Source organism: Leuciscus leuciscus (genome assembly GCF_965113295.1).
Source record: "Leuciscus leuciscus genome assembly, chromosome: 5".
In the NCBI taxonomy this organism is placed as follows: domain Eukaryota; kingdom Metazoa; phylum Chordata; class Actinopteri; order Cypriniformes; family Leuciscidae; genus Leuciscus; species Leuciscus leuciscus.
In genome coordinates this window covers 5,351,780-5,368,349 of record NC_138729.1, presented here as the reverse complement: position 1 = coordinate 5,368,349, position 16,570 = coordinate 5,351,780, and the positions used below count along the sequence as shown (strand labels likewise).

The 16,570-nt window shown below is 37.8% G+C and overlaps 1 protein-coding gene across 1 annotated transcript in view; it reads right to left on the bottom strand.

The window, feature by feature from the left end:
- The window catches only part of kif1ca (kinesin family member 1C, a), a 59,469-nt gene that overhangs the window by 22,807 nt on the left and 20,092 nt on the right, over positions 1–16,570 (bottom strand). The window contains exons 3-12 of the mRNA XM_082170925.1: positions 11,556–11,632; positions 10,326–10,505; positions 8,077–8,142; positions 6,974–7,152; positions 6,759–6,870; positions 6,605–6,682; positions 5,460–5,525; positions 5,205–5,283; positions 2,130–2,208; positions 1,888–2,036 (exon numbers count right to left, since the gene is read on the bottom strand). Of these exons, the coding sequence (XP_082027051.1) occupies positions 1,888–2,036; positions 2,130–2,208; positions 5,205–5,283; positions 5,460–5,525; positions 6,605–6,682; positions 6,759–6,870; positions 6,974–7,152; positions 8,077–8,142; positions 10,326–10,505; positions 11,556–11,632 (1,065 nt within the window). The remainder of the gene's footprint in view (positions 1–1,887; positions 2,037–2,129; positions 2,209–5,204; positions 5,284–5,459; positions 5,526–6,604; positions 6,683–6,758; positions 6,871–6,973; positions 7,153–8,076; positions 8,143–10,325; positions 10,506–11,555; positions 11,633–16,570) is intronic.

Below are 16,570 nucleotides of genomic sequence, written 5' to 3'. Positions count from 1 at the left end.
GAATATGAGCATGGTCATGTGTCCAGGACAGAACGCTTATCAAAAGTGTGAAGTTTGGCGCAGATTGGACATTGCCTTCTTGAGTAACAACAACATCCTGTTTCATTGAATTAGCATGCTTTAGCACTTAGCTAAGTATTGCTAGCATGTTTTAACATGTTTCTAGCATGTTTAGAAGTCAATGGCATTTTTAACATGTTGCTAGAATGGCATCAACGTGTTAAACATGACACTTCCTGTTACCAGTAGGTGGCGCTATTACTATAACTGAATATTCTCATGTAGATGTGTTCAGGACAGAACGATTATCAAAAGTGTGAAGTTTGGGGCAGATTGGACATTCCATGCCTGAGTTACAGCAAATTCCTATTTAATTGCAAAAATAGCATGCTTTAGCACTTAGCTAAGAGTTTGCTAGCATGTTTTAGCATGCTTCTAGTATGTTGTTAGCATGTTTAGCACTTGCTGGCACTTTTTTATATGTTATTAGGAGTCCATAACAGTGTTAAACATGTCACTTCCTGTTGCCAGCAGGTGGCGCTATGACTATAACTGAATATGAGCATGGTCATGTGTTCAGGACAGAACGCTTATCAAACGTGTGAAGTTCGGGGCAGATTGGACATTCCATGCCTGAGTTACAGCAACTTCCTGTTTCATGGCGAAACATCGAAATTTGTCAGGCCGCCGAGGACCCGCCCTTCGACGAAAACTCAAGATCTTCGCAATTTAACGTCGCAAAGGCCTTAAGATTACACTCACCAAATTTGAAGATGATCAGATTAAAACTGTAGGAGGAGTTCGTTAAAGTACGAGGCATGAAAATGGCAAAAACTGCACAAAAATCTGAGAGGAAGTTCAAAATGGCTGACTTCCTGTTGTGTTTAGGGCTATGCTCCAAGAGACTTTTTTGTAGGTATTAGGTGATTACATGTATGTACCGAATTTCGTGCACGTACGTGGAACGTTGCGGGAGGCGCACTCCGTTGAACTTTTATAGGTGGCGCTATCGAGCCATTTTGCCCCGTCCAATTCTGAAACCTATATCAGATGTAAATTTTCGCCAGTTCTGACGCGTGTGCAAAGTTTTGTGAGTTTTCGAGCATGTTTAGGCCCTCAAAAATGCAATTAAATGCGGAGAAGAATAATAATAATAAACAGAGCAATTCCAAGAGGGTCCTCACACCATCGGTGCTCGGGCCCTAATAATAAATACAGTCATACAAATGAAAATGAATTTAAAAATGATGTCTATGCAAAAATCTGGTTCTAAATATAGGCTTAAAATATTTTTCTTGATTTTGTGATGAAATCTGACGAACATGTTTTAGTGAGATATACCCACATCACTGCATATTGATATTAGGCATACCAAAGATATTCTCTGAAGTGTTATGCCATCTTATAGACCATCTTCAATTTTGCTTTAAAGTTCGCATGTAATCAAAATAGACAATTCTTTTTTTTTTTTTTTTATGAAATATTGTAGTATTTATTATAAATGATTTATCCACTCACATTATTATAATTTTTTATTCATGTGCCTCAAACTTTAATCAAAATAACTTCCCCTCCCTCTTGCAGCAACATCTCTTCTTTTCTCTGATGACGAGGGCGGGGCAACCTGTCACTCACATGACATCGACCAATAGCAAACCAGAACCATGCAATAAATTCCCCATGGACAAAATCAAATCCCACCCTACATTTTTTCTTGTTCCAGATGCCGTTTCACGTCACAATAGGGAACAAAAGATCATGAACTTCCATTTTATGCCAACTTTAAACAGCTGGATGGCAGTGCGTCTCCAAGACACGTTACCCATGTTTATACCTATTTTTAGCACTGTCCACTTGTGAACAGACCTCTGTGAAAGCTGTATATACCTGAGGCAGTGATGAGGTTACTGAGTCCCTGAGACAGGAGGAGCTCTTTGAGTCTGTTGACCTCGTCTTTGAGTTCCCGGACGAGACGTGCGTTTGGATCCTCATTGATCACAGCGTTGCACTTTATCTGCTTCGCTCTGTCTGCATACCTGCAGCAGGACACACAGTGCTGGAGCTTACATAGTCAAAACAGGACAATGTACCGCACATTTATGCTGGAAAAGAAAGAACTGTGTTTTTACCTGAGAGTGCTGAGTGTTTCTTCATAATTAATATCTGCTGGGCTCAGAGCAGCGATCATGGCCGTGCGAGAGTTTCCACCTGCAAACACAAACATCAGTGTTTAAAGACTTGTTCGATCCAAGAACAAGAGTTCACTATTGAACACACTTGTTGTGATTATTGTAATCATTAAAGTTAAAAATGAATACATCAATAAATTAAAATAAAGCAATGATATATAGCTTATATAGAGAGAAGTATTTCTCAATTAAGTAAACTTGTTTCAAGTTTTTCAAGAAATTATTCTAGTAAACTTAAGCTTAAGACCGTAATAAAGAAATTAATGAAATAAATGAAGAGAAGTGGTTTGATATTGTTGTTTGATTAATATTAATAAAATAGTAGAGAGTGACAGGTGTATAAGGCCTTATTTTTGCCCACCTGTTTATACATTACTGTTAAAAAAAAATAGGGCCAGTAAGATTTTTCTTAATGTTTTTGAAAGAAGTCTCTTCTGCTCACCAAGGCTGCATTCATTCAACCAACCAAAACATTAATCTTGTGAAATATTATTACAATTTAAAATGTTTTATTTAAGTATATTTTAAACTGTAATTTATTCCTGTGATCAAAGTTGAATTTTCAGCATCATTACTCCAGTCTTGATGATGCTTCAGAAATCATTCTAATATGATGATTTTCTGCTCACTAAACATTACTTATTATTATTATCAATGTTGAAAAAGTGTTTTTGCTTATTCATATTTTTGTGGAAACCATGATTAAAATGTTCTGTAATATTGGGCCTCATTCACCAATATCTTGACACTTCAGGAAAAGTGCAAGAAAAGTTGGAGAATGTCCAAAAGACGCACAGATCGTCCACCGATCACCAAACGAAAAAAGAACTTCAGTAATTCTGAAATACAAATTCTACTGCAAAAGGTAAATGCCAAACGAGGCAGAATATTTGATTTAATCAGCTTAATTGCTGATGTCAATTGCAGTGTTAGTGTTTCTTTGCATACTATGATTTTTTAAAAAATTTTTTTTAACAAATGATCAGAAATACATAACAGTAAAATACTATCATTGTAAACGACTGTAGAATTAAATAAAATGCAGTAACCAATTATTTGGAGTAGGGCTGACTTCTAATAGTCGAGGATTCGACGATTCGATTCGGAGAGGTCTGATTCGACTATGAACCTCGTAGTCGAATTTACATGGGCGTCAGTTTGGTTTGAAATGTGCTGGACAGAGCTAGACGCATTCGCATTTTCTGAAGGCCTGGTTACAAAATTGTTTTTTTTTTCCGCTTTCGCGCAGGTCATGTTTTGAAAGACGATGTCCTGTAGCTTACTAATGTAAATAAATAAAAATGTATTCAAAAATCTGCTTCACATTTTCAGCAGGGCTGCGGAGCGGCTGTGGGTTGACTCCACACGGTTCTCATGGGCTTTATTTATAGGCTAAGTCCTAATGTGAAAAAAGCTTTACGTGGTTTAATGTACCTAAACAATGATTACCAAATTTCCCTCTCAAATTGCTCCTCATAACCACTGAAAATGGTCAAAAAAATCGAACCCAGAGTCCAATTATTATGGACGTTATCTGATTCTGCTTCACATTTTCAGCAGGGCAGCCGAGCGGCTGTGAGTTGACTCCACACGGTTCTCATGGGCGTGAAAAAGCTTTACGTGGTTTAATGTACCTAAACAACGATCACCAAATTTCCCTCTCATATTGCTCCTCATAACCACTGAAAATGGTCAAAAAATCGAACCCAGGGTCCAATTATTGTGGACGTTTTGTGACATTAAGCGTTTCTGCTTCACATTTTCAGCAGGGCAGCGGAGCGGCTGTGGGTTGACTCCACACGGTTCTCATGGACATAAAGCTTTACGTGGTTTTGTTTATGAAATGTTATGATATATGTGTGATATGTTTTGTTCATCTGGCTTTAAATGAATAAAAGGTATTTGTTACACACCATGTTTTTCTTTTAGTTTTTTTTTAGCTCTTTTGTTTGAAATGGAAAAATTCTAGCTGCTATCCAAAAAAAAAAAAAAGGTTCGACTATCAGTCGATTACGGCAAAATCTAACGAATCAGATTCGACTATGAAAATCCTTAGTCGAAAACAGCCCTAATTTGGAGAAAACTGTCATCTAGCTAAGAACAAATCCAAGATAAGAAAACATTAGTGGATGTCAGAATTTTCGTAAAAAGTGCGCAAGTGGGGTTTAAGAACACATTTCTTCGTAAGAACGGTTGGTGAATGAGGTCCATTGTCTTTACTGTCATTTTTGATCAATAGAATGCATCCTTGCTGAATAAAAGTTTTATTTTCTTAATAAAAATTAAAATCTTTGTGACCAAAAACTTTAGACTAGTAAATTATTCTGGTTCCATTGACTTTAGGGACAGTAATCTCATTTTATACTAAATGTATCTTTATTTATTAATATTTCAATTCAGTGATGACAGAATTTCAGGTTGAACTAATCATTTAAAATATAGCAATTTTCTTAAGAAAAAAAAAAAAGAAAAAAAAATTAAATCATAGAAAAACAGCCGATATCTGCATCTCTGTAAGTTACCGAAATCCAAAAATATGCAAGACACACAATATTTGCTCATTTCATTTTATATATTTGTTTCTGTTACCGTTGAATCTTTTGTTGTGATCGTCTTCAGAAGTAAGTTAGAGACAGAAGAATGTGTCCAACTCAAAGGTTTTTAACATAAGACAATGTCTTAATCTTGGACCGATAGAAGAGTTAATTAATAAATAGCTGGATATCAAATATACTTCTTGTTGACTGGTTTTAGGTGTCAGATCAAACTCTGTGCTAACTGGTTTTATATGCAGATCTCCTGATGGGACATTCGTGGCGTGTCAACAGGGTCTAACAACACATGACCCAAAATCATCTTATTGGTCGATGAGTTTATTTCAGTGACTCTCTAAACGAAAAAAATAAAAATAAAGTTCTCTTGTCAGACCAAATTTCACCCCTGTATGAGCAGATCTATAGGAATGTATCGTTTCAATACAAAGCCTGTGAATAGGCCTTAGACAGAAAGACATACCTAGATTTTCTCTCAATAACCACGTGAGCACAGAATCCCTGTAAGGAATGAAATCAGAGCGTCTCTTCTTTGAGCCGTGCTGTGGAGGGGAAGTATATTGTTACCCTTGACAAAGAACTCAACATTTGAGACAAAACACTGAAAGACAAGTGAAGACAAGGAGACGACAGATGGGATACAAACAGAACTGAAGAAGCAGAAAGAAACAGAGGAGAGACAGAAAAATTAATGAGCCCATTAAAAGGAAGCTCTCACCATGTCTGCCAGTGCTGAGATGACTTTACCCAGTGTTGTCAGAGATTTGTTAATATTGGCTCCCTCCTAAAAACAAACAATACTTTTAAATGAGCTGTTAATACTTGAGATTAAAAGGTTAATTCCTTCAACCGAAAGTGTAATTTGTCATAATTTACACAGCAGAATGTCCAAAGCTTTTCTGTACAGTGAGGTCACTTGAGATGTCAAGCTCGAAAAAAAAATGCTAAAATGTCCAATTCAAGCCATAATTCAGAGGAAAAATTCCCTTCCGCTCATAAACCTCACTCCAACTTCCACATTCTCAAATGTATGACTTTTACGCATATCATACATGCAGCTTCAGAAGACTTAATATAGCAATTTATCTCTCTCTCTCATATATATAAATATACACACAGTTTCTTGTACATCTATCTTTATGAGGACATTCATTGACACAACACAATCTCTAGCCGCTTACCCTAACCTTACCCATCACAACTAAGTGCCTAACACAAACCCTGACCCTAAACCTAACCTTAACCTCATTATAACCTTATCCCTAAAACCAAGTCTTGACCCTCAAACAGGCCTTTAAAGGGCTCTGAGAAAGTGAGGACCGGCCAAAATGTCCTCACTTTACTCTCTTTGGCCTCACTCCAATGGTCTAAAACTCAAACTGGTCCTCACAAAGATAGTTGTACATGTACACACACAGTTTCTATTTTAATAAATATTTAAAATGTAATTTATTCCTGTGATCAAAGCTGAATCACATGATATGTGTCACATGATCCTTTAGAAATCATTCTAATATGCTGCTCAATTATTAATAATTGTTCTTATTATAATAATATTTGACAATTATACCGTTTTATTTTGACCGTGTGTGTGTGTATACCTGTCTCTCTGTCTATCTACTTCATATATTAAGTCATATGAACTACTTCTATGATACGTTTATGGAGTATTTTAATTCCGACATCGCCTTAGTGCTTCCACTGTATGAACATCCTTCAGAATATCTCCTTCTGAGCTCCACAGAGAAAAAATAAAAGTCAAATGGTTTTACAACAATGATGAGGGTGGGTAAATGATGACATCATGTTGTTTTGGTTTAAACTCCTTCCTTTAATTCAGAACTAATATGACATCAAACACACCTTCAACCTCAAGCCTTTGGCTCCAGACGAGTCGGCTCTCTCACTTCCAGCCAGATCAACCAGGCTGATCTTGCTCACCTGAGCGTTACACAAAGAAACCAGAGTGAGAACAGAAGAACAAAAAAAAGGACGTTTTCTAATCTCTTACACACACCTTCTCAGTGTCCAGGCTGGTCATGTGGTCGTGTCGACGCTGTGTGAAGAGGATGGTGAAGACCGCATGCGAGCGACTGCTGGTCTCGTTCATATTGGTAGCAGCAACCGTCCTTTAAGCAACAGAAACATGATTGATAAAAGTTATCATTGACAGATTAATTGATTATCGATTTTTAACCTGAATCATGATCATGTTTGTGTGTATAATAATACCTGGCTTTGTTGCCAGTGTCCATGAGATCTGCAATATCACTGTAGTTTGTAACCGCCATTTTGGAGAGATCTTCCACGTAAGGCCCCATTATAGGGTGCTCTCTGACCCTCAAGGACCCTCTGCTTTTTGGGTTCAACAAGTCCCGAACCCGCTCGCAGTAAATCTCCATATATGAAACCTAAAAACATATTATACATAAAGGTAATATCAAATCCTTTATTGACTATATAATATAGAAAGAGTCGGCTTGTTAATCTGAAGGCATGTGCTTCATGAGTCTATACATCAATGGATGTCCAGAACAATTATCCGTTTTTAAGTGCCCCTATTATGCTATTTTAAAGGTTCCTCATTTTATTTCGGAAGTCTCTTACAATGTGTTTACGTGCATCCAAGGTAAAAACCACTATTTTTCATAATATACATAGCAGGATCTTTTCTCAAAGTGTCTGAAACAGTTCAATGAAGGATTCGGTCTCATGAAACTGCATGAAACTCGAGAGCCTGCTCTGCTCTGATTGGTCAGATGGCCTAGTCTGTTTTGATTGGTCGACCGCTTACCGTACATGTCAGAAACCGAACGACCATTACCATATCTGAATTTCCGCTCCAGATCTTCCTCACTCTTAATACACACCATTATACGAACAGTAATGATGGCGTTGGTTTTACAGAATCAATTCCAGCGTGAGTCTCATCCTTTAGAAGTGCATCAAAGTGGATTTGCTTTGGCAGCCGAAAACAGCGTCTTCTCAACATGTCGACACACGAACCAAACTCTTCCAGTCTCAGCTACAACTACAGTGTGTGAGGGGCAAAGTAGACGCTGTTCGCTTGCAGCCAATGAAGAGCATAGGCTAGCATTATGCTAATGTGTTACAAACCTACTTATGTTCATGCAGGAAGTAAGACTGGAATTACTGACGACTCATTTCAGGCCGTTCAGAATCAAGTCTTTTATTTGTCGTGCACTTTCATCTTTAAAACTTTGCAGACTGTTTACATTCACATACAGCTATTTTACACACTGCATGAAATGTATTATTGAAAAAGCATAATGGGGCACTGCAGCACACAGTGGTTTAGACACACACAAACATACCTCTACAGAGAAGGACAGGTCAGGGTCAGTGTTATCTGCCGTCTGTCTGAACAAATCCTCACACATCTATGGGGAAAAATGCACAATGAGAGAGATGTGATCACTAAAAGTGCTCAATTCAACACAAGCACAGAATAAATTATTTTAGCGTGTGAGAACCACTCGCTACTATAAATGATAAATGGACCCAACTGGTTTTGTTCATTACAAATTGCAAGCATGCTTAAGCTTCTGTTTACCAAATTTAAGTGCTCTATGTACGTTCACTGATCAGTGTTTATGTGTGATTATTACACAGCATTGTGGAATACTTGATTCTGATTGGTCAATAGTGCCATCCAGCGGTAAGTTATTCCCAGATAACAACCGCTCAAAACAGAAACACAGGCTCATCCGGGTCACTGAAGTCAGCAGCGCTATATACCTGCTAGGAAAGATTTTTCTTCGTGGAAGTTTTGCATTTGGTGAACTAATAAAATATTAAATCTCAGTCGAATCAATATTTTGTGTACAGTTATTTAATTATGCCATCCAATATCGTGGACTCGCTCTCTCTTGTTTCATACAAACGCAGCTGCCGCCATTTTGTGACTATTGCTTTGTACACTGTTGGATTATGAGATACAAACAGGTACGATTTAAAAACAGTTTAATCTGAAATCAATATCTCTTATCCCCATAATTATTTATGTGGCGAAATGCTGTGTAATAAGTGATATCACTGTATACTATTATACCGTATCTCCATTTAGTTTGAACTTTCCACGCTGCGACTGCTCTCTCCGCGGAAGCTTTGCGTTTAAAGACCTAATCAAATATTTAAACTCAGATCAATATTTCGTGTTATTTACTTATGTGGCAAGTCGCCGTGTAATAAGCTGATCAAGATCCTCATCATCCTGTCGGGGGTTATTTCGAAAGAACCACCGGCTGGATGTACATTATCTCTTACATGAAAGCCTAACTTAAATGTGGTCATCATATATAGTGATCATGTCTTTTCAGAAGACTTGGATTAAACATCTCGATTTACATGAATTTCTTTTGCAATAGGTTTATGAAGCATTAGATTTGGGGGTGAATTGACTTTTAAAATGGAAGGACAATAATTTCATTAAAAATATCTTCATTTGTGTTCCTAAAATGAACGGAAGTTTAACGGGTTCGGAATGACATTAGGGTGAGCAATTAATGACAGAATTTTCCTTTTTGGGTGAACTAACACTTTACGTTATGATCATATAATCAATCACATTGGCACACAAGCCTTAAAGGTGAAGTATGTAGTTTCTGCCTCCCTCAACTCAAACGTCACAGATACAGCTTTCGCACGTGATTGTGAAGGCATGTCTCAACAGGCAGAAGTAGGCTAACAAAAGGTCCAACATATTAGGAATACTTTTGGCTGTGTTGCTGTGTGTCATGAGTAAGCAACTGAGTAGTGTATTGTGAAACAAACCAAATGACTGAAAAACACTGTAGTCTATAGATAAGTAAAGCTATATTCTCAAATTAATATATTATAATATATTATATAGGTTGGATTTGAAAAATGTCAACTCAAATCAATATTTCATGTCCACATAACTATTTACTAGGGCAGTGGTGTTATTCGCAAAAACATGATTTTTAAAGTGGTCTTGACGTGCATTTTTTATTATTTTAGAATGTTTCTTGATGTCGATTTATTTTATTTTTTGCACAACCACATATTTGCAAAATAATAATTTTCTAATCTCATACTGACCTTCTGTCAGAAACGTTTGGTTTTGGTGGAACTTCTCCTTTAAGATGCTCACTGTCACTGGCTTATGTTGTTTTGGCTAATTAGTGAGGTCTGAAACTTACAGTATTGTCTAGTACAAAGAATAGTACAGTATGTGAAAAGATCAAAGAATATTTGATTCCTCATGCCAAGACATTTCTCAAGAGCCGTTCATTCCGTTATATATATATATTTTTTTTTTTTTTAAATTAGCACAAAAAAAGAAAACTGCACTTTTTACACAGATCAATCGACTAGTCATTCAGATCACCCACCTACTAGTAGATTTTGAGAATATAGATTTACTTATCTATAGACAACAATGTTTTTCAGTCATTTGGTTCGTTTTGCAATACATGGCTATACATTAAACATCAAACATATCCTGACTGGCTGTGATTCCATTGCTTTGTGCATTTCACTTGTGGATAGTAAAACGTCTTGTTGCAGGAAGCTTTCATTCATGCTATCTTCATACAAACACCTGTGGTATGATGCCTTGCTGCCCAGGATCTTGTTTTCCCATCATTGTGTACGACTTCCCTGCTCCAGTCTGTCCATAAGCAAAGATACACACGTTATAGCCCTCGAAAGCATGAAGCAGCATCTCCTCGCCAATGTCCTGATACACCTTCTTCTGGGATGCAAAGGATGGGTCTTCTTCCTGCAACACAGCAAAAAGGGACAAAGTCAGAAGGAGTTTTCTGTGATCAGATGAATGTCCGAGGAAGATGAGAGCGTTTAATAAAGGCTCAATTCACATACTTTTCAACAAACTAAAAGTGCATGTACATTAGTGTTTTTTGTAATCGATATCTTGAGTATGCAGAGCATTCACAGATAAAATGTGCATGCATACAATGCAAGACTACATACTTTTAAATATGCAGTAATATAGTATTGGTTCACACTAACAAATCATAAAATTGCGTCTTGAAGTGATGGACACTATTGCGTACTGTTTGCGACTGCATGCAAGATGTGGCATGGCTTTCAATCAAGTTTTTGAGCAAACTGTTTCGATATGAACTTTAATAAAGGATCTATTATGCCCTTATTCAAAGTCTTTATTTATTTTTTGGGGTCTACTAGAATAGGTTCTTTTTTTAAATGTTAAAAACAAAAACATTATTTTTCACGCCGCTTGTCTGTCAGTAACGCCGTTTAGTTCCAGTCTCTATAAAGCCTGTTCTTCTGAAAAGCAGAATGTGCTCTGATTGGTCGGCTGGACCAGTTGTGATTGGTCAACCACTTCAAGCGTGTTTGAGAAATGTCCCACTCATTACCATAACTGCGAGTTTCTAACTAACTCTCAACCACCCCTTTATTTTGCATATGCCTTGGGCGAGAATTATTTAAATAAGGAACATTGTGATGTGTTTGTTCCCGGAAGAAAACTCAAGACTACAATGGAGGCGTTTCAGGGAGTTCCGAAACAGTGACACTGATATAGAGAATATCTCCCTTTAGACTAGAGGGACTTTGTAACTTTTCAGACCTTCTTTCAAGCACACACAAAAACATTACACACTAAAGAAATTTGAATATGTAAAAAAGCCTAATAGGACCCTTTTAAGACATCATAGTCATTAACACATCACTTTCTGTTACAGTGTACCTTTGTATGAAGATGCTTTGAAAATCACTATACATTTATATTTATTATTATTGACAGATTCATACATTTAAAAAAAAAAAAAAGTTTCCAACTTACTGAGCTGTGTGACCAGTATGAATAATCAAACGTGAAGTTCTTGGGTGAATCCTTGGGTTGTTTGGGATTAGCAATACCTGAAAAACATACACATTATTCAGCAGACTAATTTTGCACAGAATACTGGCAAAAAAAACAACAACAACTGTATTTTTAGGTAAAAAGTAAATTATAATTTAGACAGAAATTCCAGTCTAATAATTATGACATGGCCAGAATTTAAAAAGCCGAGATTTTGTTTCTCTTTGAAATAATTGGATGGGAGGCGCACTACAAATAATGTTTGGTGCAGATAATAACCGAGGATCTGGCAACCCTGGCTCGAACGTCAGGTGATTCATAGGCTCTAATAGAGCCTGCTTTAACATCCATATTTTTTTAAACTGTTAATGCATTGCTGTAATGTTAACTTCAACACAAGAGCCATTTTCTTCACACAACGTATTTCTGACATGTTTTCCCAGCCCCTTTTGATTGACAGGATATAATCAGGCCTGATCATCGGCTAATTTTAAACAATCCGCAGATAGTGAAAATAACTGCTTTAATTGGTCGATTATTGGCAGTTACCAGTACATCAGTGCATCTCTATTAAATACACAGGGATTCCTGAACACATACTAGTTGAATAATTGTTCAGATAACCCACAGACTAGTTGATGTATAAAATTAAGCTTTTCAAACCCCCTTCTGCATGCTACCAGGGATACAGGTGTCATAGCGGTTACTATATTATATAATATAGGCTAATTTAGCATGTCTGGAATGCTGTACTGACTAATCAACATCCAAGAACTGTGTTATATTTACATTTATTAGTAAGCAGTCCTTGCTTCTTAAAAGTTGAACTGAATGGGAGTATCAAGGAGCAATGGGGGCTTTTCTTAGGACTACTATTACCAAGTCATGTCAACACACAGTCCTGTCCATCCATCATGAGCTTAGAAAGATCCCAGCTCTGCAAACACTGCAGGGACACAGTGCTTCCCCTCCATACACATTTCTTTCAGTAGCTTCAGAATGACCTTTGACACCATATCCCTACTAGGCCCTGAACACAATGAACACTCAGTGAAAACTGAAAATCCCCTCTCTACATAAGCTGCATACAAAACATCCCAAACAGACCTCAAAAGTATATACACTTAAACTACACTTAAATGCAAGAATGTCACAGATAAAACCAAATCAAGTGGCGTCAATTTAACGGGCACACGTCTATAGTGATGAACAGGAGACTACAGCAAATACAGCGTTTCTGCAGGTTTTATGAAGGTAAATTCAAGACTTTCAAAGACCATTTTAAGGCTAATTAAAGAAAATGTAGGGAATGTTAAGGGTTGAATGCCTGTGCTCCCAACCACTACAATATGGAAATAACCTTTACTGTACTTTATCACATTGCAAACAAGTGATGTTCTTCCTCAGTATTTTTATTTTGTTTTCCAGTCCAAATGACTGATTCTTCAAACAAGATGCATTAACATAAGCAAAAATGGCATGATACACGAAGTGTTCGGTCAATGGGCTCAGAAAAAACATAATTCATACCTAATTAACAGATATTTGTTCTTGTTTTTTTATTTAAATGTTTTAATTTCTCAGAAACCAAGACATTTAGCATCTCAAGTAAATGTAACTCGATTTAAGGATGTTTATATATTTATATAAGAAAACAAGACAAAAATACTGAGGAAGATATTCATTTTTCCAGTGCATTTAATGTCATGACTTTTTAATGTAAAGATTTTCTACTCTGGGGCCAGTTGCATAAACCTCTAAGACTAGTCTTACAAGTTAGACATCAATTTATTTTCTTTAAGACGGTTCATAGCTTTTTTAAATCAGTTAAATAAAAACGTAGATAAGCCTACTTTGATACCGAAAACTAAGACTGACTGCCCCTGACTAACTGCTAGTAGGTCATTCTAGAACTTAAGACACTGTCTTAACATTATGGCTATGTTTATGCAACCGGCCGCTGATTTAAGACCTTTTTAAGGCCTTCATTTTTTATGTTTGTCTAAATCCACTTCCTGGTCAAAAAAAAAAAGTTGCAGTTTGGATTTAAAAAGGAAAATGCTGTGTCTATGACTGGATCATTATTGCAGTGATTATTATGTTTCTAACATGTTTGGCAACAATTTTTCTAATCCTAACCGATGGACTGTGTAGCTCTTCATAGCCGGATCCGGGCCGTATCCAGACCTGATGGAGGACCTGCGCCTAGACACGACCACAACGCATGATGTAGTCAACCGGACCCGGGCCGTATCCAGACCAGATGGAGGACCTGCGCCTAGACACGACCACAACGCATGATGTAGTCAACCGGACCCGGGCCGTATCCAGACCAGATGGAGGACCTGCGCCTAGACACGACCACAATGCATGATGTAGTCAACCGGACCCGGGCCGTATCCAGACCAGATGGAGGACCTGCGCCTAGACACGACCACAATGCATGATGTAGTCAACCGGACCCGGGCCGTATCCAGACCAGATGGAGGACCTGCGCCTAGACAGGACCACAACGCATGATATAGTCAACCGGACCCGGGCCGTATCCAGATCAGATGGAGGACCTGCGCCTAGACAGGACCACAACGCATGATATAGTCAACCGGACCCGGGCCGTATCCAGACCAGATGGAGGACCTGCGCCTAGACACGACCACAACACATGATGTAGTCAACCGGACCCGGGCTGTATCCAGACCTGATGGAGGACCTGCGCCTAGACACGACCACAACGCATGATGTAGTCAACCGGACCCGGGCCGTATCCAGACCTGATGGAGGACCTGCGCCTAGACACGACCACAACGCATGATGTTGTGATCCTCAACAAACCCGTCTCCATAACGGCATGACTCCGATCTTCAACCAGATGGAACTGGATAATATTCTGATTGTTCCAAACCCATCTGATTTCTGACCTATAATGCTGCCTGAATCATAATCATACACTGTTCGTTCATTGGCCAGAGAACTGGCCCCGAGTGAGCCTGGGTTCTGCCAAGGTTTTTTCTCCACTCTGTCACCTGATGGAGTTTTGGTTCCTTGCCAGTGTCGCCCTTTTCCACCTTTGTTGCCATTGGCTTGGCTTGCTTAGTTGGGGACATTAAATTTAATATTCAACAATAATATTGATACCATTATATGAGAACTGAACTGGACGATGACATCACGGTTTACCCCAGAGCTGAACTAAATTAATAACTATTTTTTTTAAACAAAACTGAAACATCACTGAACTTACTTAAGCTGGACTGTGACGCTATTTTCTTCTGGATACAAACTTGTTTGCATTATTTTCCTGGTATATCTCTGTAAAGCTGCTTTGAAACAATCTATTATTGTAAAACGCACTATATAAATAAACGTGACTTGACTTGACATCCCAAAGACTTCAAATTAATTTAAGATCTGGACTCAGAGGAGCCGATTCATGTGTGTAAATGATTCTTCATGCTCCTCCCAACCATTCTTTCACTGTTTGAGCCTGATGAGTCTTGACATTGTCATCCTGGAATATGGCCATGATGTGTTTCCTACACAGTCCATCGGTTAGGATTAGAAGAATTGTTGCCAAACATGCTAGAAACATAATAATCACTGCAATAATGATCCAGTCATTGACTCTTTAAGCATTTGCCTATGTAAAAGTGTATACACACAAACTTCATCACAGTCAGTCACAGTAAAAATGCTCCTTTCTACATGTACTTTGCTTTGCCCCTTCCAAACTTTATTGAAGTTTAGAAACTTATTCAAGGTTTTTATGTGTGTGGAATTGGCAGAAAGAAGAACTGTCTCTAGCACACAAATGTGCCATTGTGACGTGCAGCTGCGGTTAAAAATTAACATTAGTTAATTTGAGATGAAGGTAAAAGTGAAACTCCAGTGAGTAGGGTCATATAACATGCTAGAAACATAATAATCACTGCAATTATGATCCAATCATTGACTTTTCCAATCCAATCATTGGCAAATTAAGCATTTGCCTATTTAAATCCAAACCGAGACTTACGCATGAAACATAACATACATTCTGGTTAGCTGTTATTTTGCTTATATTGTTATTTTAGTTAAAGCTGCAGTCCAGAGTTTTTCCTCTTTCCATCTCTGTGGAATTATCAACTTTACGTGGGTTGTGCCTCGGCACGGCACAGCACAGATGAATCCAATGTTTTGAGGAGAACGTGTGGCTGTCAGTCGCCGCCGGTGTGGATACTGGCATTCGCAATCACAGATTCTGCTTTTTGGAAGTATATGACCAACATAAGAATTTTAATGTAATCTGATCAAGTAACATCCACTTTTGTTCTGACCAACTAAGGGGAAAAAAGCATTGCAGTATTAAATCTAACGATCGCTTATGTCACGTCAAACCGTGCAAATTATACTTTGTTCTCAAATTGTTAATGTTAACAACATCAGCATTGCGTGACATTTAAAGCCCTTCCGATATTATCCTTGTTTTCGCATTAGTCGGTTGCAGCCTCTTTTTTTTTCTCCTAAGTAAGAAGTCTTGCATTTTACAACGGGTGAATCTCGTCACTTGTGATTGTCGTTTAAACCTTTCTGGATCCGCCATCAAATTGATAAGTTTAATTATGTCAAGTGTTGTGGGAAAAGGTTATAAATCTCCACCTCCAACATCCTCACACTCATAGCCGACTAGCCGAGACTCTTCTTTATGAGGACAGATGTGACGTAATGACGTAAAGACATGCTCGAATTTCCCACAGAAATCCACCAGTGCCACTGAAATTAAAAACATTATTACAAGCTTACCGTTTTGAATCGAGCTACGGCAAGCAGAGAGTTTTGAACACTGGCTGGTTATGTACTTGTTAAAACAATTATTTTGGGTCATTTTTAACCCCAAAAAGTTACAGAATTCAGCTTTGAAGGACATGACGCAGAAAACAAACCAGATCTAGATCAGTGTTGCCCTCTCTAAAATTCAGTTTGATGTAGTTAATTTTAGTGCAAAAGAGAAACTCCAG